The following is a 25,599-nucleotide window of genomic DNA, read 5'->3' as shown; positions in this document are numbered from 1 at the left end:
CTTGAGAGGGGGTGGTAGTGTCTTGAGAGGGGGTGGTAGTGTCTTGAGAGGGGGCGGTAGTGTCTTGAGAGGGGGCGGGTAGTGTCTTGAGAGGGGGCGGTAGTGTCTTGAGAGGGGGCGGTAGTGTCTTGAGAGGGGGCGGTAGTGTCTTGAGAGGGGGTGGTAGTGTCTTGAGAGGGGGTGGTAGTGTCTTGAGAGGGGGCGGTAGTGTCTTGAGAGGGGGCGGTAGTGTCTTGAGAGGGGGCGGTAGTGTCTTGAGAGGGGGTGGTAGTGTCTTGAGAGGGGGTGGTAGTGTCTTGAGAGGGGGTGGTAGTGTCTTGAGAGGGGGCGGTAGTGTCTTGAGAGGGGGCGGTAGTGTCTTGAGAGGGGGCGGTAGTGTCTTGAGAGGGGGCGGTAGTGTCTTGAGAGGGGGTGGTAGTGTCTTGAGAGGGGGTGGTAGTGTCTTGAGAGGGGGTGGTAGTGTCTTGAGAGGGGGCGGTAGTGTCTTGAGAGGGGGTGGTAGTGTCTTGAGAGGGGGTGGCAGTGTCTTGAGAGGGGGTGGTAGTGTCTTGAGAGGGGGTGGTAGTGTCTTGAGAGGGGGTGGTAGTGTCTTGAGAGGGGGCGGTAGTGTCTTGAGAGGGGGCGGTAGTGTCCTGAGAGGGGGTGGTAGTGTCTTGAGAAGCGGCAGTGTCTGGGGGGGGGGGGGGCGGCAGTGTCAATGGGGTGGGTACTGTGTTTGTGGGGTCACTGGTGGTGGTTGGCTGCCCGGCTGGGTGGCTGGCTGGCAGGCGGGAGGAGCTCTCACAGGGAGATCTTGGCGAGCTTGTCCGCGAGCAGGGCGCGCGTGCGCATGCGCGGCAGCGTGGCGTGGAGGTAGCCCACCTTGCGCTCGCTGCGCGCCGACGCGGCGCCCTTCCTGCGCAGGATGAAGTTGTAGTTGGCGGTCGTGTTCATCGCGTAGAACACGTTGGCGTTGTCCGGGATCACGAACTCTGCGCACCGCACGTACGCACGTGTGCATACAACAAAGATACATATCCCCCCGTGTAGCCTTAACAGGCTGTTGGGGCAAGTGCTGTTAGCGAGCATCTATTAAGGCCGGTATGGCACACGAGGGGGTGGGTGGCCAGGACCACGCTCGGCCACCTTTGTCTCCCTAGTGGCGATGTTTACTTCACACTGCACCAGGTACTCGTTTGAGACGGAGTCGTCATAGGGGAGGTCTAGGACTGTTACAGATAACCGTCACCGGTGTTGGCCACGAGGTGAGCGGCAATCGAATTCGGGTCGCCGGGTTTGTAGCATAGCACCACTTACACGCGCGTGTGTGCGAGTGTGTGCGTGTGTGCGTGTGTGCGAGTGTGCGCGTGTGTGCGTGTGTGCGTGTGTGTGCGCGTGTGTGCGTGTGTGTGCGTGCGTGCATGTGCGCGTGTGTGCGTGTGTGTGCGAGTGTGTGCGTGTGTGTGTGTGCGAGTGTGTGCGAGTGTGTGCGAGTGTGTGCGTGTGTGTGTGTGCGAGTGTGTGCGAGTGTGTGCGAGTGTGTGCGTGTGTGTGTGTGCGAGTGTGTGCGAGTGTGTGCGAGTGTGTGCATGTGTGCGTGTGTGTGCGTGTGTGTGTGTGCGAGTGTGTGCGAGTGTGTGCGAGTGTGTGCGAGTGTGTGCGTGCGTGCGTGAGTGTGTGCGAGTGTGTGTGCGTGTGTGCGTGTGTGCGTGTGTGCGTGTGTGTGCGAGTGTGTGCGTGTGTGCGTGAGTGTGTGCATGCATCAGCCAGTCATCTCAGTCAGTCGGCCCGTGGCACCTGGGTCTGCCCTGTGATCTCCTGCCAGCGGGCGTTCGACACTTCACATGGCCTCAAGGTGCACATGGCCTGGCACAAGCTTCGTGGTGACGTCACCGCCACTTAGTGGCGAATGGCGGTTATTGTTGTGCATGTGTGCGTGAGTGTGTGTGAGTATTAGTGTGTGCGTGTGTGCGTGAGTGTGTGTGAATGTGTGTGTGCGTGTGTGAGTGTGTGTGTGTGTGCGTGTGTGAGTGTGTGCGTGTGTGCGAGTGTGTGCATGTGTGTGAGTGCGTGTGTGAGTGTGTGCGCGTGTGTGAGTGTGTGCGTGTGTGAGTGCGAGTGTGTATGTGAGTGCGTGTGTGCGAGTGTGTGAGTGGGTGCGTGTGTGTGTGTGCACGTGTATGAGTGTGTGCGTGTGTGCGTGAGTGTGTGCGAGTGCGTGCGTGAGTGTGTGCGTGTGTGCGAGTGTGCGTGTGTGAGTGTGCGTGTGTGAGTGTGTGCGTGTGTGAGTGTGTGCATGTGTGAGTATGCGTGTGTGAGTGTGCGTGTGTGAGTGTACGTGAACCGCCTACCCTTGTCCTCTCCCACGACCTGCACCAGCTGGAAGGCTTCCGTGCGCTCCTCCTCCAGATTGTGTTTGATCATAGCCTTCCGCACCACGGCCGGCGTCTTATCGGCACTCGTCAGCTGCACGTCACGTACGGACGGACGCATGCACACACACACGCTCATGGCTCAGCACTCTCTGTCGGCGGCACCACCACCGCACGATGAGCGTTATCACAAACATACCGACGCCCTCCTGGCCTGTGGATGATGAGTGATATATGAGCCAGCTTGGGGCATCCCCTAAACTGACTCGGTGCGCCGGTTTGAAACATTCAGGCTGGCCTGCCTACGATCCATCCTGGGTGTAACCAGAATGGATTGTGTGAGGAGCTCACAGACCCTTGATTGATCTGGACACAGTCCCACCGGTGCGCTTCGGCAGGCGAGGCTGCTTTGGCCGGATAGAGGGGGCTAAACGGACGCGGCACGGGCTAGAGAACTGATGCGTTATAGGAGGATGTGGAGCTGAGTGGACTTATCGAAGACTGATACTGGCGGTGTCAAGATCGGCCTCTGTGGAGGAGGATGCTTGTGAAGGATGGTGCATATTCCAGTCATCCCAGTCAGTCAACCCATGGCACCTGGTCTGTCCCGTGACCTCCTACCAGCAGCGAGCCTTCCACACTTCACGTGACGGTCTCAAGATGCACCTAGCCTGGCACAAGCCGCTGTCTGCTGCTGCCGCTGTGAGTGCGCCAGGGCGTGTGTGTGTGTGTGGGGCGGCGTGTCACCAGGATACTCTTGTAGAGGTTGCCATTGCCCCGGTCGAGGCTCACGCGGATCACGCACGCGCCGTCCTGCTGCTGGTTGTACAGCGGCAGCGAGAGGCTGCTGTAGCCCACCGCGCCCGACGACGACCGCCTGTGGCTCCTGGCCGTCAGCGCCGCCGCCGCCGACAGCGACGCCGCCTTCGGCGCCGTCTCCCCGCGGCCGCGGCGATGCGGCGGCGGCGGGGGCGGCGGCGGCCGCGACGGCGGCGGCGGCAGCGCCGCTGTCGGAGGGGGCAGTGCCGGGCGGCCGGGCGTCCCCGGCCGGCGGGAGGCGGGCGCGGGCGAGGGTTCGGTGGAGACGGTTGAGGAGCCCGAGGAGACCCCGGACGTCGTGTCTAGAGACTGGAGCGAGGCACAGGACGTGCAGCTCGTGAGCTGCACGCACGCAACGCAGGGCGCGGCACCGTGTCACAGGGCGGGGTCGCCCCGCGGGGGTCGCACGTGCGGGGTCACGCCGCGGGGTCGCACGGCAGGGTCGCTCAGTCACGCGGCGAGCGAAGGGGCGTCTGCGTGCGTGAGCGAGTGTGAGCACGGCGTCGGCGGGCGAGGCTGCGTTGGCCGGGTCACGTAGCCCGCGCCAGGCGCGGCAGTGGCCCTCACCTGCCCGGCGGCGTGCTTGGCGTGCGCGTCGGGCGAGCCCGCCGCCAGGCCCAGGTAGATCTCCTCCATGTCGGAGCCCGACGAGCCCGAGGAGAGCACGCTCACCGAGTCGGCGCTCTCGCCGCCCACGCTGCCCGAGTGAGCCAGCCGCCGGTGCTCGGCCGGCCCGCCGACGCAGGGCCCGCCGCCGACGGGGCCCGCGGCAACGGCGGCGCCGGTGCGGGACGCCACCACCCCTCCAGCCAGCCCCTCCGCTCCAAACACGCTGCGGGGAGAGGCCCCGCCGGGGGAAGACATTGACAAAGGCCCCCCCCTTCTTCTTGGTTCTTACGGTAAAGTCACGTAGAAGGGAAATAATGAAATAATAAAAATAAACATAATAAAATACAATTCTCACGACGTTTCGGCCACAACGCAAGCAGCCGTCCTCAGGTGGAGAACAGGTCTGTCGAGGAGACAGAGTCAGACTCTTCGACAGACTCTGTCTCCTCGAGTCAGACTCTTCGACAGACCTGTTCTCCACCTGAGAACGGCTGCTTGCGTTGTGGCCGAAACGTCGTGAGAATAATTTTATAATGTTTTATTTTTATTATTTTCATTCTACGTGACTTTACCGAAAGAACCAAGAAGATGAATCCCTGCAGTCACGAAAGCTTTAAATCGAAATTTAAAGGCCCCCCCGTGTAGCCTGGACAGAGCGTTAGTGAGCATCGCCTACGAGGGCCGGCGTGGCACACGAGGGAGGTGGGTGGCCAGCACCACGCCCGGGCCGCCTTTGCCTGTGGTGTTTGCACACCGCACCAGGTACTCATTTGAGGCCGAGTTGACTTGGGGGATGCCCAGGACGGTTCGGATAATCCTCACCGTTGGTGGTGGCTGATTGTACTCGGGAGTCTCGAGCGGGGTCGTAGTGCGGCACGCTGACCACTGCTCTTCCGCTCCCCACGCGGAGCGTCGCACACAACGACGCGTTGTAGTTGTGTCACGGTGCGCTGTGACTGAGTGAGAGAGTGGCTAGGCTGCACTGCTGCGTTGTTGTTGTTGGCAGTGGTGGTTGTGCTACTGCTGTGTTGTTGCTGTTGGCGGTGTGGTGCTGCGTTGTTGTTGGCGGTGTGCTGCTGCTGTGTTGTTGCTGTTGGCGGTGCTGCTGCTGCTGTGTTGTTGCTGTTGGCGGTGGTGGTGGTGCTACTGCTGTGTTGTTGTTGTTGGCGGTGTGGTGCTGCTGTGTTGTTGCTGTTGGCGGTGGTGCTGCTGCTGCTGTGCCGCTTGCCCGCTGATTCTCTTGCCCACGCGCCGGCGCGTGGTCTTGGGGGACGAGGTCGATTCTCCCGGCGGCTCCAGTTCGCACGACAGCGCGTAACTGGGAACACGCGCATGGTACACGGTACACACGTGGGAGACAGTACACAACCTGGGACACGGTACACAACCTGGGACACGGTACACGACGTGGGACACGGTACACGCGACATGAGACACGGTACACCACATGGGACACGGTACACGACCTGGGACACGGTACACCACGTGGGACACGGTACACACGTGGGAGACAGTACACACGTGGGACACGGTACACCACGTGGGACACGGTACACAACCTGGGACACGGTACACGCGACATGAGACACGGTACACCACGTGGGACACGGTACACCACGTGAGACACGGTACACACGTGGGACACGGTACACCACGTGAGACACGGTACACCACGTGGGACACGGTACACGTGACATGAGACACGGTACACCACGTGGGACACGGTACACCACATGGGACACGGTACACGCGACATGAGACACGGTACACCACGTGGGACACGGTACACAACCTGGGACACGGTACACCACGTGGGACACGGTACACGCGACATGGGCCACGGTACACCACGTGGGACAGGGTCCGCTCACCCCTCTCCGCTCTTCCGTTGCTCACCTCTGCTCCTCGGACAGCGAGTGCAGACGGTGGAACCAGGCGAGGAAGCGCTGCTCTGCCTTGATGCTGTAGTTGTTGCAGGCCGACTGCAGCAGCTTGATCTGAGCCATGATCTCAAACTCCTGCCACAGCGCGGCGCACGCAGCACGCACACAGTACACTCGCTTACACACATAGCATTCACTCACAGCGCACACACACACATAGCATTCACTCACAGCGCACACACACACATAGCATTCACTCACAGCACACTCACACACATAGCACACTCACATACACAGCATCCACACACACACAGCACACTCACACACACAGCATTCACACACAGCACACTCACACACATAGCATTCACTCACAGCACACTCACACACACAGCATGCACACACAGCACACTCACACACATAGCACTCACTCACAGCACACTCACACACATAGCACACTCACACACACAGCACACTCACACACACAGCATGCACACACAGCACACTCACACAGCACACTCACACACACAGCACTCACTCACAGCACACACACAGCACACACACAGCACACACACAACACACACAGCACACACACAGCACACTGACAGCACACACACAGCACACACACAACACACACACAGCACACTGACAGCACACACTGACAGCACACACACAGCACACACTGACAGCACACACTGACAGCACACACACAGCCCAATGACAGCACACACACAGCACACACACAGCACACACGCAGCACACACACACGTGATGACGATCTCAGTTGTTCCTCTTTAGAGGGGAACTCACCCTGCGTCTCTTCTCAAAGTTGATAAGACCTCCCTGCACGCGCACACACACACAGCACACACACAGCACACACACAGCACACACACAGCACACACACAGCACACACGCAGCACACACACAGCACACACACAGCACACACACAGCACACACACAGCACACACACAGCACACACGCAGCACACACACAGCACACACGCAGCACACACGCAGCACACACGCAGCACACACACAGCACACACACAGCACACACACAGCACACACACAGCACACACACAGCACACACACAGCACACACACAGGCAGAGATTCCCCGTGTCACACTTACGGGCAGTTGGGGCGAGTGCAGTTAGCAAGCACCTATTAAGGGCGCTTTTATTCGTCTCTGGCTAAGCTACATGTTAAAGTCCATAATATAGTATTCTTAGGTTTTTTCGGTAAAGCCACGTAGGGAAAAAATTATAATTAATAAAAGTAAAATAAAAATAAAATGAAAATCACGACGTTTCGGAGGCAACACAAGCCTCCGTCTTCAGGTGGAACCGTCACAGCACGATAGCTGTTGATACAGTAAAGTCACGTCGTGATTTTTATTTTATTTTTATTTAACTTTTATTAATTTACATTTTTTACCTACGTGACTTTACCGAAATAACCTAAGAATATGAATCCTTGCAGTCACGAAAGCTTCAAATCTAGAATCCATAATATAGTATTTTTGGGGGGGGGTTAGATCACGTAAATATAAATGCGTCGTTAAACCCACCACCACCCGACACAGCCAATTAGTAAGGTTTGTCACGTAAACGGTACATGCCAATTCGTTACCAGTACAGCAACACCGGTGTGTTGGAGAGCAAATCCACAACATTTACAATCTGAGTATGTGTTAAAGCTTTGTATGTGGGCTTTGGGCTATGCACTAGAGGTATGGACAAGGTTTGTTGGGCGAGGTGCATGGGATGAGTGCTAGAACTATGGGCTAGGTGCATGGGGTGAGTGCTAGAACTATGGGCTAGGTGCATGGGGTGAGTGCTAGAACTATGGGCTAGGTGCATGGGGTGAGTGCTAGAACTATGGGCTAGGTGCATGGGGTGAGTGCTAGAACTGTGGGCTAGGTGCATGGGGTAAGTGCTAGAACTATGGGCTAGGTGCATGGGGTAAGTGCTAGAACTATGGGCTAGGTGCATGGGGTGAGTGCTAGAACTATGGGCTAGGTGCATGGGGTGAGTGCTAGAACTATGGGCTAGGTGCATGGGGTAAGTGCTAGAACTATGGGCTAGGTGCATGGGGTGAGTGCTAGAACTATGGGCTAGGTGCATGGGGTGAGTGCTAGAACTATGGGCTAGGTGCATGGGGTGAGTGCTAGAACTATGGGCTAGGTGCATGGGGTGAGTGCTAGAACTATGGGCTAGGTGCATGGGGTGAGTGCTAGAACTATGGGCTAGGTGCATGGGGTGAGTGCTTGAACTATGGGCTAGGTGCATGGGGTAAGTGCTAGAACTATGGGCTAGGTGCATGAGGTAAGTGCTAGAACTGTGGGCTAGGTGCATGGGGTGAGTGCTAGAACTATGGGCTAGGTGCATGGGGTAAGTGCTAGAACTATGGGCTAGGTGCATGGGGTGAGTGCTAGAACTATGGGCTAGGTGCATGAGGTAAGTGCTAGAACTGTGGGCTAGGTGCATGGGGTGAGTGCTAGAACTATGGGCTAGGTGCATGGGGTAAGTGCTAGAACTATGGGCTAGGTGCATGGGGTGAGTGCTAGAACTATGGGCTAGGTGCATGGGGTAAGTGCTAGAACTATGGGCTAGGTGCATGGGGTGAGTGCTAGAACTATGGGCTAGGTGCATGGGGTGAGTGCTAGAACTATGGGCTAGGTGCATGGGGTGAGTGCTAGAACTATGGGCTAGGTGCATGGCTGATGGTGTTTCGGCGAAGTACACGGGCTAGGTGCATGGGCTGGGAGCGTGGGCACCTCGAGGCGATCGGGCAGGGCGGTGTCCAGCATGGTGAGGTCGGTGAGGAACGTGCCCAGGTACGGCACCGTGCCCTGCATGACGCCCTGCACAGAGCGGACACGGCAGCGGCACGCGGTGAGCGCGAGCGTGGGGAAGGGGGGGGTGCGGTGCCCCCCCTCCCATCCCCCCCAACCCTCCCCTATCCGCCCAACCCTACCCTATCCCCCCCCCCATCCACCTAAACCCCCCCATCCCCCCAACCCCCCCCCCATCCACCTAAAACCCCCCAACCCCCCCATCCCCCCCAACCCCCCCCCATCTCCCCCCATCCCACCCCCCCATCATCCCCCCAACCCCCCCCCCCCATTCCCCGCGATCCCCCCAACCCCCCTCCCCTCCAACCCTCCTCCATCCCCCCCAACCCCCCCCCCCCATTCCCCCAACCCCCCCCATTCCCCCCAACCCTTCTCCATACCCCCCGATCCCCCCAACCCCCCCTTCCTCCACAATCCCCCCTAACCCCCAACCCCCCATTCCCCCCACCCCCCCTTCCCCCCACCCTCCCCAGCGCGACTGACCGTGTCCTTCTGGATCTGCAGGCGCTTCAGCGCGCGCTTCTGGCTCTCCTTCAGGCTGCTCTCCAGCGTCGCGAACTTCGACGTCGCCTCCTGCCACGCGGAGTCACGCGCGCGTCGTCGTGCGTGCGTGTGTGCACCTGCGTGTGTGTGCGTGTGTGCACCTGCGTGTGCGTGTGTGCACCTGCGTGTGCGTGTGTGCACCTGCGTGTGTGTGCGTGTGTGTGTGCACCTGCGTGTGTGTGCGTGTGTGCACCTGCGTGTGTGTACCTGCGTGTGTGTACGTGTGTGTACCTGCGTGTGCGTGTGTGTACCTGCGTGTGCGTGTGTGCACCTGCGTGTGTGCACCTGCGTGTGTGTGCGTGTGTGCACCTGCGTGTGTGTACCGGTGTGTGCGTGTGTGTACGTGTGTGTACCTGCGTGTATGCGTGTGTGTACCTGCGTGTGTGTACCTGCGTGTATGCGTGTGTGTACCTGCGTGTGTGTACCTGCATGTGTGTACCTGCGTGTGTGTACCTGCGTGTGTGTACCTGCGTGTGTGCGTGTGTGCACCTGCGTGTGTGTGCGTGTGTGCACCTGCGTGTGTGCACCTGCGTGTGTGTACCTGCGTGTACGTGTACCTGTGCCCGGTGCGGTGTGTGGTAAACATCGCCACTGGGGAGACAAAGGCGGTCGGGCGTGGTGCTGACCACCCACCCCCTTCGTGTGCCGTGCCAGGCTTCATAGGTGCTCGCTAACAGCACTTGCCCCAACAGTGTTACAGGCTATATGGGGGATCTTTGTCTGTGTGTGTGCCCTCGCTCACCTTCATGAGCAGCTCGCGGCTCGTGAGATGATTGTTCTCACCGGAGAAGATGTCGGACAGCTCCTGGTAAAGGGAGGTGGTGTCCCTGTGGCGCACCAAGATCAAAGGCGCGCACAGCGCACACACAGCACACACGCACGCACACACACGCACAGAACACACATACACAGCACACACACATACACACACACACGGCTCGTACACGCAGCGCAGCCATCGTGCATACGCGTGTGTACGTGTGCGTATACGTGTGTGTAGGTGCGTGTGTGTGTAGATGCGTGTGTGTGTAGGTGCGTGTGTGTGTAGGTGCGTGCGTGTGTAGGTGCGTGCGTGTGTAGGTGCGTGTGTGTAGGTGTGTGTGTGTGTAGGTGCCTGTGTGTGTAGGTGCGTGTGTGTGTAGGTGCGTGTGTGTGTGTAGGTGCGTGTGTGTACGTGTGAGTGCGTGTGTGTAGGTGCGTGTGTGTGTAGGTGCATGTGTGTGCATGCGTGTATGTGTGCATCTGTGTGTACGTGCGTGTGAATGCGTGTACCTGTGTGTGTGTACTTTTGTGCACACACGCACAGAGTGGTAGTGTAGCGGTTAGCGCTACGCTGCGCTTATAACCCAGTGACCCAGGTTCGATTCCCGCTCACGGCCAACACCGGTGACGATTATCTGGACCGGTCCTGAGTCTCCCCTAGGTCGACTCGGCCTCAAATGAGTACCCGGTGGGGTGTGTAGACATCGCCACAAGGGAGAAAACAAGGGGCCGTCCATAAATGACGTCACGCGGTTTTGGACGATTTTTGACCCCCCCCCCCTTCGTCACACGGCGTCACAAAAAGTCAGACCCCCCTCTCAAATATGACGTCACGAAGCTCTGCACCCCCCCCCCCCCCCAAATAAAACATGCTTCAAATCGCTTTAAACTATTGTCATTGTAGTGCGTATTTATTGTGCCGCTGCACTCTGATGTTGTAGGAGAAAACATTTATAAAAAAAGTCTATTTAATTCAGTAGAACGTGTTGTTTATATTTATTTAAAGTTGCGCATTTTGATGTGACGTCACATTTCTCAAATCCCCCCCCCCTCGTCACACATCGTCACACATGTCTGACCACCCCCCCCCCCTAGGTGCGTGACGTCATTTATGGACAGCCCCCAAAGGCGGCCGGGCGTGGTTGCTGGCCACCCACCCCCTCGTGTGCCGTGCCGGCCTTCATAGGTGCTCGCTAACAGCACTTGCCCCAACAGTCTGTTACAGTTCATAATCAACGTTTTTGGGTTTAGATCGCGTTATTTATAAATGTGTCGTAACCCTCCACCATCCGACACGGCCAATCAGTAAAAAAGTGTCACGTTGACAAAAGACAAATAGTTCACTGCTTTAGCCCACCGAGCGAAACGTCGTACTCAAATTGTAAATGTTGTGGTTTCACGCTTCAACACACCGGTGGGCTAAAGCAGTGAACTATTTGTCTTTTGTCAACGTGACACTTTTTTACTGATTGACCGTGTCGGGTGGTGGAGGGTTACGACACATTTATAAATAACGAGATCTAAACCCAAAAACGTTGATTATGAATACTATTGGTCGCGAAAGCCTGCTACGTGTTAGTCTGTTACAGGCTACACGGGGGGTCTTTGTCTTTGTGCTTCTGCGCGCGCGTGCGTGCCTGGGGACGGTGGCCCACGTGCGCTTGAGTCGGTAGATGGCGTTGCTCTGCAGCGCAGAGAGAACCGCTCGGAGCGACGAGAAGTTCTTGTGGATTCGGCACTCCTGCAGACGCACGGAGACACACACGTGGTGACACACGTGTGTGTGTGTTTGTGTCTCATGGTTACATGTGTGCATCTCATGGTTACACGTGTGTGTCTCATGGTTACATGTGGATACCCACGTGGGCACCCCGCGACCCTCCCAGCCACAGCTCCCCCCCCCCCAGCTACAGCTCCCCCCCCCCCAGCTACAGCTCCCCACCCCCAGCTACAGCTCCCCCCCCCCAGCTACAGCTCCCCACCCCCAGCTACAGCTCCCCCCCCCAGCTACAGCTACAGCTCCCCACCCCCAGCCCCAGCTCCCCCCCCAGCTACAGCTCCCCCCCCAGCTACAGCTCCCCCCCCCCCAGCTACAGCTCCCCACCCCCAGCTACAGCTCCCCCCCCAGCTACAGCTCCCCCCCCCCCAGCTACAGCTCCCCACCCCCCCAGCTACAGCTCCCCCCCCCCAGCTACAGCTCCCCACCCAGCTACAGCTCCCCCCCCCCCCAGCTACAGCTCCCCACCCCCCCCAGCTACAGCTCCCCCCCCAGCTACAGCTCCCCACCCCCAGCTACAGCTCCCCCCCCAGCTACAGCTCCCCCCCCAGCTACAGCTCCCCACCCAGCTACAGCTCCCCCCCCCCAGCTACAGCTCCCCACCCCCCCCAGCTACAGCTCCCCCCCCCCCAGCTACAGCTCCCCACCCCCAGCCCCAGCTCCCCCCCCCCAGCTACAGCTCCCCACCCCCCCCAGCTACAGCTCCCCCCCCCAGCTACAGCTCCCCACCCCCCCCAGCCCCAGCTCCCCCCCCAGCTACAGCTCCCCCCCCCCCAGCTACAGCTCCCCCCCCCAGCTACAGCTCCCCCCCCCCCAGCCCCAGCTCCCCCCCCAGCCCCAGCTCCCCCCCCAGCTACAGCTCCCCACCCAGCTACAGCTCCCCCCCCCCCAGCTACAGCTCCCCACCCCCCCCCAGCCCCAGCTCCCCCCCCCCAGCCCCAGCTCCCCCCCCAGCTACAGCTCCCCCCCAGCTACAGCTTCCCCCCCCCCTAGCTACAGCTCCCCCCCCCCAGCTACAGCTTCCCCCCCCCAGCCCCAGCTCCCCCCCCCCAGCTACAGCTCCCCCCCCCAGCTACAGCTTCCCCCCCCCAGCTACAGCTTCCCCCCCCCCCAGCTACAGCTCCCCCCCCAGCTACAGCTCCCCCCCCCAGCTACAGCTCCCCCCCCAGCTACAGCTCCCCACCCCCAGCCCCAGCTCCCCCCCCCAGCTACAGCTCCCCCCCCAGCTACAGCTCCCCACCCCCAGCCCCAGCTCCCCCCCCCCCAGCCCCAGCTCCCCACCCCCCCCAGCTACAGCTCCCCACCCCAGCTACAGCTCCCCCCCCCAGCTACAGCTCCCCCCCCCCCAGCTACAGCTCCCCCCCCCCCCCGGCTACAGCTCCCCCCCCCCAGCTACAGCTCCCCCCCCCCTCTGCTCCAGCTCCCCCCCCCCAGCTACAGCTCCCCCCCCCAGCTCCAGCTCCCCCCCCCCCCAGCCCCCCCCCACCCCCGCACCTGGGCGACGTCGATCCACTTGTGCACGAGGCGTGCGCGCTGCGCGGGTTTGGCGAGCGCGGGGTCGAGCACGGTGACGGTGACGGCGTTGGCGACGGCGTTGAACTGCGCGATGGTGGCGCGCACGGTGCCGGCGAGGCGCGCGTTCTCCTTGCGGTCGCGCCGCGACCACACGCAGCCCAGGCAGTGGTGGGGCACCACGCGCTTGAACAGCTCCTGTGCGCACAGCACGGAGACGCGGGGGTTTACGACGCAGCGCAGACGACGACGCCGCTCCTCCTCCGCTGCCGAGCGGATAGCCTTGACGGGATATTTGGAGGGCAAGTGCCGTGCGAGTTCGTGCAGCGGCGGAGGGGGGTGGGGTGGCCACGCCCGGCCGTCTTTGTCTCTTCCCACCCCCCCTCTCCCCGCTGCCGCCAGAACACACGGACGGACACACACGCAGACGGACACAGAGTAGGGGTGGACGCGTAGATACACGGGCACAAAGTAGGATGGGACACACAGACACACGGACATAAACCCACAACCGAACACAAACAGACACACGGACTCACTCGGACACACAGACACACGGACACACACATACACACGGACACAAACACACAGACACACGGACACAAACACACAGACACACGGACACAAACTCACAGCCGAACACAAACAGACACACTGACTCACAAAAGACACACGGACACACACGGACACAAACACACAGACACACAGACACACAGACACACGGACACAAACACACAGCCGAACACACACAGCCGAACACACACAGACACACGGACACAGACACACGGACACAGACACACGGACTCACACATACACACGGACACACACAGATACACGGACACACACACGCACGGACGGACACACATAGTAGCGGTGGACACACAGACACACGGACCAATACCAATACCCCGCCATTCGCCACTCAGTGACTGTGACGTCACCACGACGCCTGTGCCAGGCTATGTGCGCGTTGAGGCCACGTGAAGTGTCGAAAGCTCTCTGACAGGGGGAGGTCTCGGTGGCTGACTGAGATGACCGGTAGATGCACACGGACACACACACAGACACACGGACACACACACACACACAGACACACGGACACACACACAGACACACGGACACACACACAGACACACAGACACACACACAGACACACGGACACACACACAGACACACACACAGACACACGGACACACACACACAGACACACGGACGGCCACTCACACACAGACACACATAGTAGGGGTGGCCACACAAACATACGGATACACACACAGACACACGGACACACACACACAGACACACGGACGGCCACCCGCACACAGACGCACATAGTAGGGGTGGTCACACAAACATACGGCCACACACACAGACACACTGCCACACACACAGACACACTGCCACACACACAGACACACACGGACCGACACACAGTGCCGGGGTGCAAGGCGGGGGGGCTGCGTGGAGGTGCGTGGAGGAGGTGGGCCCCGCACCGCGTCCATGAGCGTGAGCTGCGCTGCGATGAGGTCCGAGGGGAAGGAGAGGAAGTCACCGCGGCCTTCGCGCTCCGGGTGCCACGTGTGCGCCAGCCCTGCGCACACACAGACGTAGGGGCGTGTAACACTACACAGGCAAAGGTGCCCCCCCCCCCCCATGTAGCCTCTACCCACCCTGCCGTGGCAAGTTGCTGTCGGCGCCGGCCGCCTTTGTCTCTCCGACGTCTCCCCGCCGGGCCGGCTTTACGCACCGCGCCAGGTACTCATTTACGGGTGAGTGTGCACGGTGAGTACACACGGTGAGTACGCGCGGTGAGTACGCACAGTGAGTACACACGGTGAGTACGCGCTGTGAGTATGCACGGTGAGTACACATGGTGAGTACGCGCTGTGAGTACGCACGGTGAGTACACACGGTGAGTATGCGCTGTGAGTACGCACGGTGAGTACACACGGTGAGTACGCGCTGTGAGTACGCACGGTGAGTACACACGGTGAGTATGCGCTGTGAGTACGCACGGTGAGTACACACGGTGAGTACGCACGGTGAGTACACACGGTGAGTATGCGCTGTGAGTACGCACGGTGAGTACACACGGTGAGTATGCGCTGTGAGTACGCACGGTGAGTACACACGGTGAGTATGCGCTGTGAGTACGCACGGTGAGTACACACGGTGAGTACGCGCTGTGAGTACGCACGGTGAGTACGCATGGTGAGTACGCGCGCTGTGAGTACGCACGGTGAGTACGCATGGTGAGTACGCGCGCTGTGAGTACACATGGTGAGTACGCACACTGTGAGTACACACGGTGAGTACGCACGGTGAGTACACACGGTGAGTACGCACGGTGAGTACGCGCTGTGAGTACGCGCTGTGAGTACACGCTGTGAGTACACACAGTGAGTACACGCTGTGAGTACGCGCTGTGAGTACGCGCTGTGAGTACGCGCTGTGAGTACACACAGTGAGTACACGCTGTGAGTACGCGCTGTGAGTACACGCACTGTGCCCGTCGGCGGCCTCCCCGCGGTGCTGCTTGAAGTGCCGCATGAGGTTTCGCGCCCTCCGCTCCAGGTCGGAGCCGGGGAAAGTCCGCGCCAGGTACTCCAGCAGCCGGCGCAGTCCGCCGAACTCGGGGCCCTGCTCGCGGAAGTCCTCCGAGTACTGGTCCAGCCACGCGCCCAGGATGGACGCGATGGAGCTGGCACGGCACGGCACGGGCACGGTCATCGCGGGCGGTGGACGGGCGACTCGGTGGTCAGACACGCTCATCGGCGTCATCAGCGTCATCAGCATCACCATCATCAGCATCACTATTACTATAATCAGCATCACTATCATCAGCATCACTACTATCAGCATCGCCATCATCAGCATCGTCATTAGCATCACCACCATCAGCATCACCATCATCAGCATCACCATCATCAGCATCACCACCATCAGCATCACCACCATCAGCATCACCATCATCAGCATCACCATCATCAGCATCATCACCACCATCATCAGCGTCACCACCATCAGCATCACCATCAGCATCACCACCATCGTCATCACCATCATCAGCATCACTACCATCATCACCATCATCAACATCACCACCATCATCAGCATCACCACCATCATCAGCATCACCACCATCATCAGCACCATCATCATCATCACCACCACCATCATCAGCATCACCACCATCATCAGCATCACCACCATCATTAGCACCATCATCATCATCACCACCACCATCACCACCATCAGCGTCATCACAATCACAGTGGGCTACGGTCAAGGCCTCCGCAGTCCGCCGCCGTCTCTCACGGCCCCGCCACAACGGCAGCGGAGAGCTCCGACGCGCCGCTCCGGCCTTGGCCTCGACCCCCGGCCACTGTGCCCCCCCGCCCACGGCCGCTGCCCGCGTTTGACCATCACGACGACGACGCCTCCGACTCGCGCCCTCTCGTCCGCCCGAGTCCCACCCAAGTCCCCCTGCCGAGCGCTCACCTGCGCAGCACCGCCTTGTCTTCCGCCGTGAAGCCGCGCAGCGAGATCTCCGCCGCCTCGCCCTCCAGGTTGCCGTACCTGCACGGCACCGTACAACAGCACGCAGCACCACGTGGTCAGCGCCGCACCGCATCACGCGGTCAGCGCCACACAGGAACTGCACAGCACCACGTGGTCAGCATCACACTGCGCAGCACAGCGGTGTGTACTTAAATGAGTACCTGGTGCAGTGTGTGAACATCAGCATTGGGGAGACAAAGGCGACCGGGCGTGGTGTAGCTGGCCACCCACCCCCTCGTGCGCCGGCCTTCGTAGGTGCCACTCGCCAACACGGCTTGCGCCGACCAGTCTGTTAAACGCTACACGGTTGGGGATTTGTGGGAGGGGGGGCGGGAGTTCTTAGTCTCCGTGTGCCAGCCGGTGCCGCACCGCCGGCGCCCCTCACCTGTCGAGCAGCAGGTCGAGCACCTGCGTGGGCGTGGCGAAAGAGCGGTAGGTGGCGAGGAAGACGGTGGCGTAAGTGGAGTCGTTCTCGCGGAACGCCACCAGGAGGTTGCGCACGAGCCGCTCGAGCGTGCCGGCCTTCAGCGTGCGCGTGCGCACCGTCTCCACGGTGGGCGGCGGGGGCGGCGGGGGCGGCAGCGACGGGGGCGGTGCCGCGCCGGTGCCGCCGGTGCCGCCGGAGCCCGGGGCGCACGCGCCATTCTCCACCTGCCGTGCCAACGCGGGCGGCGGAGTCGTTGTCTAGCGAGCGTCGTGTGCGTGGTGCGGTGTGTGCGGTGTGTGCGCGGTGTGCGTGTGGCGTATGATGCGGTCTGGTGAGTGATAATCGGATGTGGTGAGTGCGGTGAGTGTGATGTGTGTGGTGTGTGTGGTGAGTACGGTATGGTGTGCATGGAGCGGTGTGTGTGCTGTGGTGGGTGAGTGTGGTGAGTGCCCTCACCCCGAGCCAGCGAGCTCCCTTGTGCGTGGCGAGTGGCTGCACCTGCACCTTGCGCAGGGTAACGCTGTACAGGGCTCCATCCTCCACCTCCTCACCCCAGTCCTGCACCACGCTGGGCTGTGACACGCAAAGACAAAGATCCCCCGTGTAGCATTAACAGACTGTTGGGGAAAGTTCTGTTAGCGAGTAGCAGCTATGAAGGCCGGCACGGCGCACCAGGGGGTGCGTGGCCAGCACCACCCCCGACCGCCTTTGTCTTCCCAGTGGCGATGATTTTACACATCGTGCCAGGTACTCATTCAAGGCTGAGTCGACCTAGGTGAGGCCCAGGAGCAGTTCTGAAAATCGTCACTGGTGTTGGTGGTGGCCGTGAGCGAGAATCGAACGCGGGTCGCCGGGTTCGTAGCGTAGCGCGCTAACCGTTGCGCCACCGCTCCCCCAAACAAAATTCAGCACGAGTCACTAACAGCCAGAGGAGGATAGTGAACCCCCCACAGGGAAAGCGGGGGGGGGGGGTCCTGAAATTCCAAGCTCTTGAAATAGGAGCCCCCTACATGAGTAAGTATTGAGATTCAACCCATTTCCTCTGTGGGTAACTATCAATACAATACCAATCACTGGTTGGGGCCTGGGGGACATAACTAGAAAACACGTGGGACAGTTATTAAAGATGTGTCTCTCTGTGCATGGCGTATAACATATACCTGTGTGTGTAATGCAAGGCCGTAGCCATGGAGTCAACATTGGGGGGGACCAAATCTTCTAGGGGGTCTGGGGTCCCCCCCCCCCCCAGAAAAAAAATCTAAATTTGAAAAAGAACTTCCTGCCATTTCCTGCCTAAAATATGAAAAAATGCACTAACACATAGGATGGACTTTTTATTTTATTTTAACAATAATGTCTAATAGTGCATTGTATTACATTGCTCTGTTTTTTTCTTTTCTACCTTTTCTTGTTTCATTGCATATTATGGCAGAGATTAGGGATTAATAAAGTACAACCATAACCACAATCATGTACACAGAAATTTATTTTATAGCAATATAATGGGGGGGGGGGCATTTTGAGCATATTTGAATATTTGGGGGGGATATGTTCCCCCCCAATATATATTATTATAAGTACGGCCTCGGTGTAATGTGTATAACGCGTGTCACTGTGTGTATGGTACCGGATAGGCAGTGGAGCGGTTAGCGCGCTGCGCTACGAACCCGGTGACCCGAGTTCGAATCCCGCTCACGACCAACATCGGTGGCGATTACCTGAACCGGCCCAGGGCCTCCCCTAGGTCGACTCGGCCTCGAATGAGTAACTGGTGCGGTGTGTAAATATCGCCACGAGGGAGACAAAGGCGGCCGGGCGTGGTGATTGCCACCCACCCCCTCGTGCGCCGTGCCGGCTTTTATTGGTGCCATTCGCCATACCGGACGCTTTTCACTCACAACACTTGCCCCAAAAATGTGTTTCGGCTATACGGGGGACCTTCATCTTTGGTGCAACACGTATGGTATAACACTTATCTTGGTGTGTGTGTATAGTATAACGGTGTCTGTATGGTGTACTGTGTGTATGGCGTACTGTGCCATCTCTGCGTGTAACACTATATGGTAGCTATTTCAAGCGGTGAATCTGTCCTCTGGCCCCGTGTAAACATTCACGCGCGCACAGCAGTGGCCAACAGCCCCCCGCTAGTGGCACACAAGCCTACCGACCAGCTCCCCACTCACGGGGCACGCCGCACAGCCCCGCGCGTGCGCCAGCACATGCCACCAACACACACGGGGCCTTTACAGGCGTTTGGGGCAAGTGAAGGCCAGACCCACGTCCGGCCGCCTTTGTCTCCCTCGTGGCGATGTTTACACACCGCACCAGATAAATTCGTGTTAGGCTGAGTCGACCTAGGGGAGGCTCAGGACCAGTTCAGATAATCGTCACTGGCCGCAGCACAGCAGCAGGCGCATGCTATACACGTGCGTTTGATTTCCTTCATTCTCATTCCAAGTGATGAAGAATCGATTCAGAAATCTCGCAGAGCAGTGTGACCCCGTCGCGTTCGAGAGCGGCCCGCGGAAGCAGGTGTCACAGATCTACCGCTGAGATCCCTCCTTCAAGTTGATTTCTGGTCCACACACGCGAGAGCAATGTTCGTCGCACGACGGTCAAACGTATATTTTTGCATTTTCAGAACTGCAATAGATGCCCAATGTGGAGGTCTGTTACTTCAGCTCAGGGAGAGTTCGTGCCGTTGTTCTGTTCCTCCTCCTCCGATGAAGGAATGCAGATCACGGTTGATTCTCTATATGGTCCATAGTGTGGGCTGAGTGATGGTGACGTTGGAAGACGTTTGCAATCACGGACAAACATAGTTTGCCTGCCGCCCCGACGCGGCAGGCCTGGTGCGGACACGCACGAAACGAAGTAGCGGCTCCCATCCGGCCTACGGGCCGCGGGTCCCCCCCCCCCATCCCCTGCCGTAGGTATTTGATTTCGTTATTTCAATAGCAGAGTGCGAAACGCGATCTCTACCGGAGCTCTACCAGACAAGTGGACCAACACGCGCCGTGTCGCGCCGTGTCGCGTCGCCGTGTCACCCATCCACGACCTTACACCTGCCGGAAGGTGACAGGGGCAGCGCTGTCACCCGCCCCCGCAGGTTTTGTTCCATGCAACATCGTCCTCTCTTGTTGGACGAGGCCGGCCGCTCTCCTGGGAGATCTGTCAGTCCACTCGAGGAAGCAGGGACCTCATGGCGCGCGTGTCTGGGACGAACACGGCCGGGCGGAACGGAGCTTCGCATCGAGCGGCGGGACAAAGATCGGCGCTCCGCTCACCCTGTCCGGGCCGCCACCTGTCCTGGTTTTCCCCAGGACCGTCTTCGCTGAGAGATCCCCTAATCTCCGGGTTAGAAGACGCAGCGTATTTGTGCCCCCCCCCACACATCCCCGCACACCTCCTCAACTCCTGTATTTAACAGCAGAGGTTGGGGGGTGCGTCTCATACCCCTGTGTTTGCGCGTGTGTGCATCTATTTGCCGGCCCTCATAGCTGCACACGAACAGCACTTACCCCAAAAGCCTGTCAAGGCGAAAATGGGGGATCTTTGTCAGTGCAACTGAAATTAATATTCTGATACCGGGCACAATGTTTTTTTGTGTTTTTTCTTACTTTCTGGAGCGTCTTATAATTCGGAGAATACGGCAGTTGCCGTGGCAGGGAAATCTGTCATTGCAAGTCCCGGTGTGTGTCCGTTGCATGACAATAGCAATGACAACTGCTGGAGATAAAGGAATTCCCATGTAGCTCTCCACTCCTGTGCTGATCCGAGATAGCTTCCTTCTTGCCATGATATGTCCCACTCAAGAGGTGGCAACCCTATAACAGGGTAGCCCAAAAGTCAGTAGACAGGGAGGTTATATGTATTTTATTAGATCACAGGGTAATTTCCTTTTTTATTTAACAAATGTTCAGACTGACTTCCATTATTAACATTAATGCAGGCACGATTTATACTTTCAAATAAATGTAGGACTTCATTTTTAAAGGATACAGGTGTAATTTTTGAACAATTATCAATTATGTTTCGTCTCAATGCAGTAAATTTCTTTAAATGTTTAATTGCCATCTACATATTGTGGGTGACATAACTTTTGAGATGGCCCTCCTACAGAGACAAAGCTTCCCCGTGTAACCCACACAGGGTGTTGGGTCAAGTGCTGTTCAGCGAGGGGGGTTGGTGTGGCAAGGACTCCACCCGTCCACCTTTGTCTCCCCAACCGCTGATGTTCACACACTGCACCAGGTTCTCATTCAAGGCTGAGTCGACCTAGGGGAGTCCCAGGACAAGGTCAGATATTCGACGCTGGTGCTGGGGAAAGCAGGAATTGAATCCTGGCCACACTTGGTTTGCAACGTGAGTGCGCTAACCACTGCACTCACTCTCACGCTTACATACGGACCCATGGTACGTACGTAGGCAGACATAAACTCACTACTCTCACTATCACGATGACACCCATATGGACATTCGAACACTTGGGGCTGAGGGCTATTAAGGTCGCCTTTATTAAGGTTGCCTTCATAACCCAGGTATATGATTGATTTAAACAAAAATTGATCTCCACTTAGAATGGTGCTGCTTTCATCTGTCTCAAACACACGGCCCCATCACCAGGGCACACAACCCATACAGCACAACACACACTCACCAGGCTACACAACCCACACAACACACACTCACCAGGGTACACAACCCATACAACACACACTCACCAGGGTACACAACCCACACAACACACACTCACCAGGGCACACAACCCATACAACACACACTCACCAGGCTACACAACCCACACAACACACACTCACCAGGGCACACAACCCATACAACACACACTCACCAGGGAACACAACCCACACAACACAACACACTCTCACGAGACTACACAACCCACACAACACACACTCACCAGGCTACACAACCCACACAACACACTCTCACCAGACTACACAACCCACACAACACACTCTCACCAGGGTACACAACCCACACAACACACACTCACCAGACTACACACAACACACACTCACCAGACTACACACAACACACACTCACCAGGACACACAACACACACTCACCAGACTACACAACCCATACAACACACACTCACCAGACTACACACAACACACACTCACCAGACTACACAACCCATACAACACACTCTCACCAGACTACACAACCCATACAACACACACTCACCAGACTACACACAACACACTCTCACCAGACTACACAACCCATACAACACACTCTCACCAGACTACACAACCCATACAACACACACTCACCAGACTACACACAACACACTCTCACCAGACTACACAACCCATACAACACACACTCACCAGACTACACACAACACACTCTCACCAGGGTACACAACCCACACAACACACACTCACCAGACTACACAACCCACACAACACACTCTCACCAGACTACACAACCCATACAACACACTCTCACCAGACTACACAACCCATACAACACACTCTCACCAGACTACACAACCCACACAACACACACTCACCAGACTACACAACCCATACAACACACTCTCACCAGACTACACAACCCACACAACACAACACACACTCACCAGGACACACAACACACACTCACCAGACTACACACAACACACTCTCACCAGACTACACAACCCATACAACACACACTCACCAGACTACACACAACACACTCTCACCAGGGTACACAACCCATACAACACACTCTCACCAGACTACACAACCCACACAACACAACACACACTCACCAGGACACACAACACACACTCACCAGACTACACACAACACACACTCACCAGACTACACACAACACACACTCACCAGACTACACACAACACACACTCACCAGACTACACACAACACACACTCACCAGACTACACAACCCACACAACACACACTCACCAGACTACACACAACACACACTCACCAGACTACACAACCCACACAACACAACACACACTCACCAGGCTACACACAACACACACTCACCAGACTACACAACCCACACAACACACACTCACCAGGCTACACACAACACACACTCACCAGACTACACAACCCACACAACACACACTCACCAGGCTACACACAACACACACTCACCAGACTACACAACCCACACAACACACACTCACCAGGCTACACACAACACACACTCACCAGACTACACAACCCACACAACACACACTCACCAGGCTACACACAACACACACTCACCAGACTACACAACCCACACAACACAACACACACTCACCAGGCTACACACAACACACACTCACCAGACTACACAACCCACACAACACAACACACACTCACCAGGACACACAACACACACTGACCTCGCTACACAACCCAACACACTCCCTGGGCTCTGTGTGTTTACCAGCTCCTCATGCAAATCAGTGGAAGAGAACACGCCAAGACAAGTCACACCCACACAGACGCTGCCATCACGCACACACCACCACCACCATCATCATCACACTCATCGAATTCAATCATCACACACCATTACTAAGTACCACCATCTTCCCACTATACCATGTTCGTCACACTAATATTCACACACACTCACGCACCACCATCACACACACACACTCACGCACCACCATCACACACACACACTCACGCACCACCATCACACACACACTCACGCACCACCATCACTCACACACTCACGCACCACCATCACTCACACACACTCACGCACCACCATCACTCACACACACTCACGCACCACCATCACACACACACGTACCACCATCACACACACACACTCACGCACCACCATCACACACACACACTCACGCACCACCATCACACACACACACTCACGCACCACCATCACACACACACACACGCACCACCATCACACACACACACTCACGCACCACCATCACACACACACACTCACGCACCACCATCACACACACACACTCACGCACCACCATCACACACACACTCACGCACCACCTTCACACACACACACTCACGCACCACCATCACACACACACACGAGCATTTACACACTAGCATCACGCAGACTCCCGTCATCATCACGAGACTATTAACGCACAGCACAAAGACAAAGCTAGCGAGCTCTTACAGACTGTTGGGGCAAGTGCTGTTAGCGAGCACCTATGAAGGACGACAGGGCACACGAGGAGGTGGGTGGCCAACACCACGCCCGGCCCCCTTTGTCTATCCAATGCTGATGTTTACACACCGCAGCAGGTACTCATTTAAGGCTGAGTCGACCTCGAGGAGGCTCAGGACCGGTTCGAACTCGGGTGGCCGGGCTCGGAGCGGAATACGCGAACCACTGCGTGATTGCTGCCCCGTAGAAAAACACCCCCCCCTGCACCCACACCTTCACCAACACACACACACCCACTCACGCAGCTTCCCTTACACACACACCTACCACCCATCACACATACACCTACCACCCATCACACACACACCTCCCATCACACACACACACACACCCCACCCATCACACACACACACCTCCCACCCATCACACACACAACTCCCATCACACACACACCACCCATCACACACCTCCCATCACACACACCACCCATCACACACACACACACCTCCCACCCATCACACACACACACCACCCATCACACACACACACCTCCCATCTATCACACACCTCCCTCCCATCACACACACAATTCACCCATCACACACACACCACCCATCACACACCAGCCAACACACACACACACCACCCATCACACACCTCCCATCACACACACCACCCATCACACTCACACACACCTCCCACCCATCACACACACCTCTCACCCATCACACACCACCCATCACACACACACACACCTCCCACCAATCACACACACCACCCATCACACACACACACCCCACCCATCACACACACACACACCTCCCACCAATCACACACACCACCCATCACACACACACACCTCCCACCATTCACACACACCACCCATCACACACACACACACCTCCCACCAATCACACACCCCACCCATCACACACACACACACCTCCCACCAATCACACACACCACCCATCACACACACACACACACCTCCCACCAATCACACACCCCACCCATCTCACACACACACCTCCCACCAATCACACACACCACCCATCACACACACACCACCCATCACACATCACACACCACCCATCACACACACACGCCACCCCATCTCCCAGATACAATCTGTACTGACGGCCACACAAAACATGAGCCTTGTCGAGGTGACCGGGGGGGGGGGGGTGAGGCAGGGCACGAGCATCCCAAACACCGGGGCTTTGCCCGCTAACCCCGGGGTATCCCCCCGTATCCACCCGCATCCCCCCCCGGCACGGCATGTACCTGGTAGTCGGAGATCATGTCGGCCTCGTCTCCCCCTCGCCGCTCGCTGCTTGTCAGAGAGGAGGGGGATGAGCGCGACAT

General features: G+C 57.9%; 1 protein-coding gene across 1 annotated transcript; it reads right to left on the bottom strand.

The window, feature by feature from the left end:
• Positions 1-595: 595 nt before the first annotated feature.
• On the bottom strand, positions 596-25,599 carry LOC144734080 (ral guanine nucleotide dissociation stimulator-like 1). The gene is made up of 18 exons (XM_078616142.1): positions 25,519-25,599; positions 17,556-17,672; positions 17,058-17,323; positions 16,613-16,690; positions 15,616-15,812; positions 14,605-14,702; positions 13,094-13,309; positions 11,460-11,563; positions 9,803-9,887; positions 9,001-9,090; positions 8,440-8,526; positions 6,470-6,502; positions 5,676-5,797; positions 5,008-5,097; positions 3,738-4,002; positions 3,099-3,479; positions 2,331-2,445; positions 596-971 (listed from the first exon to the last, which is right to left on the bottom strand). The coding sequence occupies exons 1-18, from the start codon at positions 25,597-25,599 to the stop codon at positions 781-783; spliced, it is 2,616 nt and encodes an 871-aa protein (XP_078472268.1). The 3' UTR covers positions 596-780.

The sequence above is a fragment of the Lampetra planeri genome, chromosome 49 (assembly GCF_965212315.1).
Source record: "Lampetra planeri chromosome 49, kcLamPlan1.2.h2, whole genome shotgun sequence".
Classification (NCBI taxonomy): domain Eukaryota; kingdom Metazoa; phylum Chordata; class Hyperoartia; order Petromyzontiformes; family Petromyzontidae; genus Lampetra; species Lampetra planeri.
Note: the sequence above shows the minus strand (reverse complement) of the source record. Positions and strands in the feature narration are given on the sequence as shown.

What these genes read in the sequence shown, in the direction of transcription:
- LOC144734080 (XM_078616142.1), bottom strand. Translation starts at nt 25,599, where the DNA reads ATGTCGCGCTCATCCCCCTCCTCTCTGACAAGCAGCGAGCGGCGAGGG. An exon ending in GCCGCGAGCTGCTCATGAAG is followed by an intron (nt 9,091 to 9,802) that starts GTGAGCGAGGGC and finishes TCCGCGTGGCAG; the next exon opens with GAGGCGACGTCGAAGTTCGC. An exon ending in TCGCTGTCCGAGGAGCAGAG is followed by an intron (nt 5,098 to 5,675) that starts GTGAGCAACGGA and finishes GCGTGTTCCCAG; the next exon opens with TTACGCGCTGTCGTGCGAAC.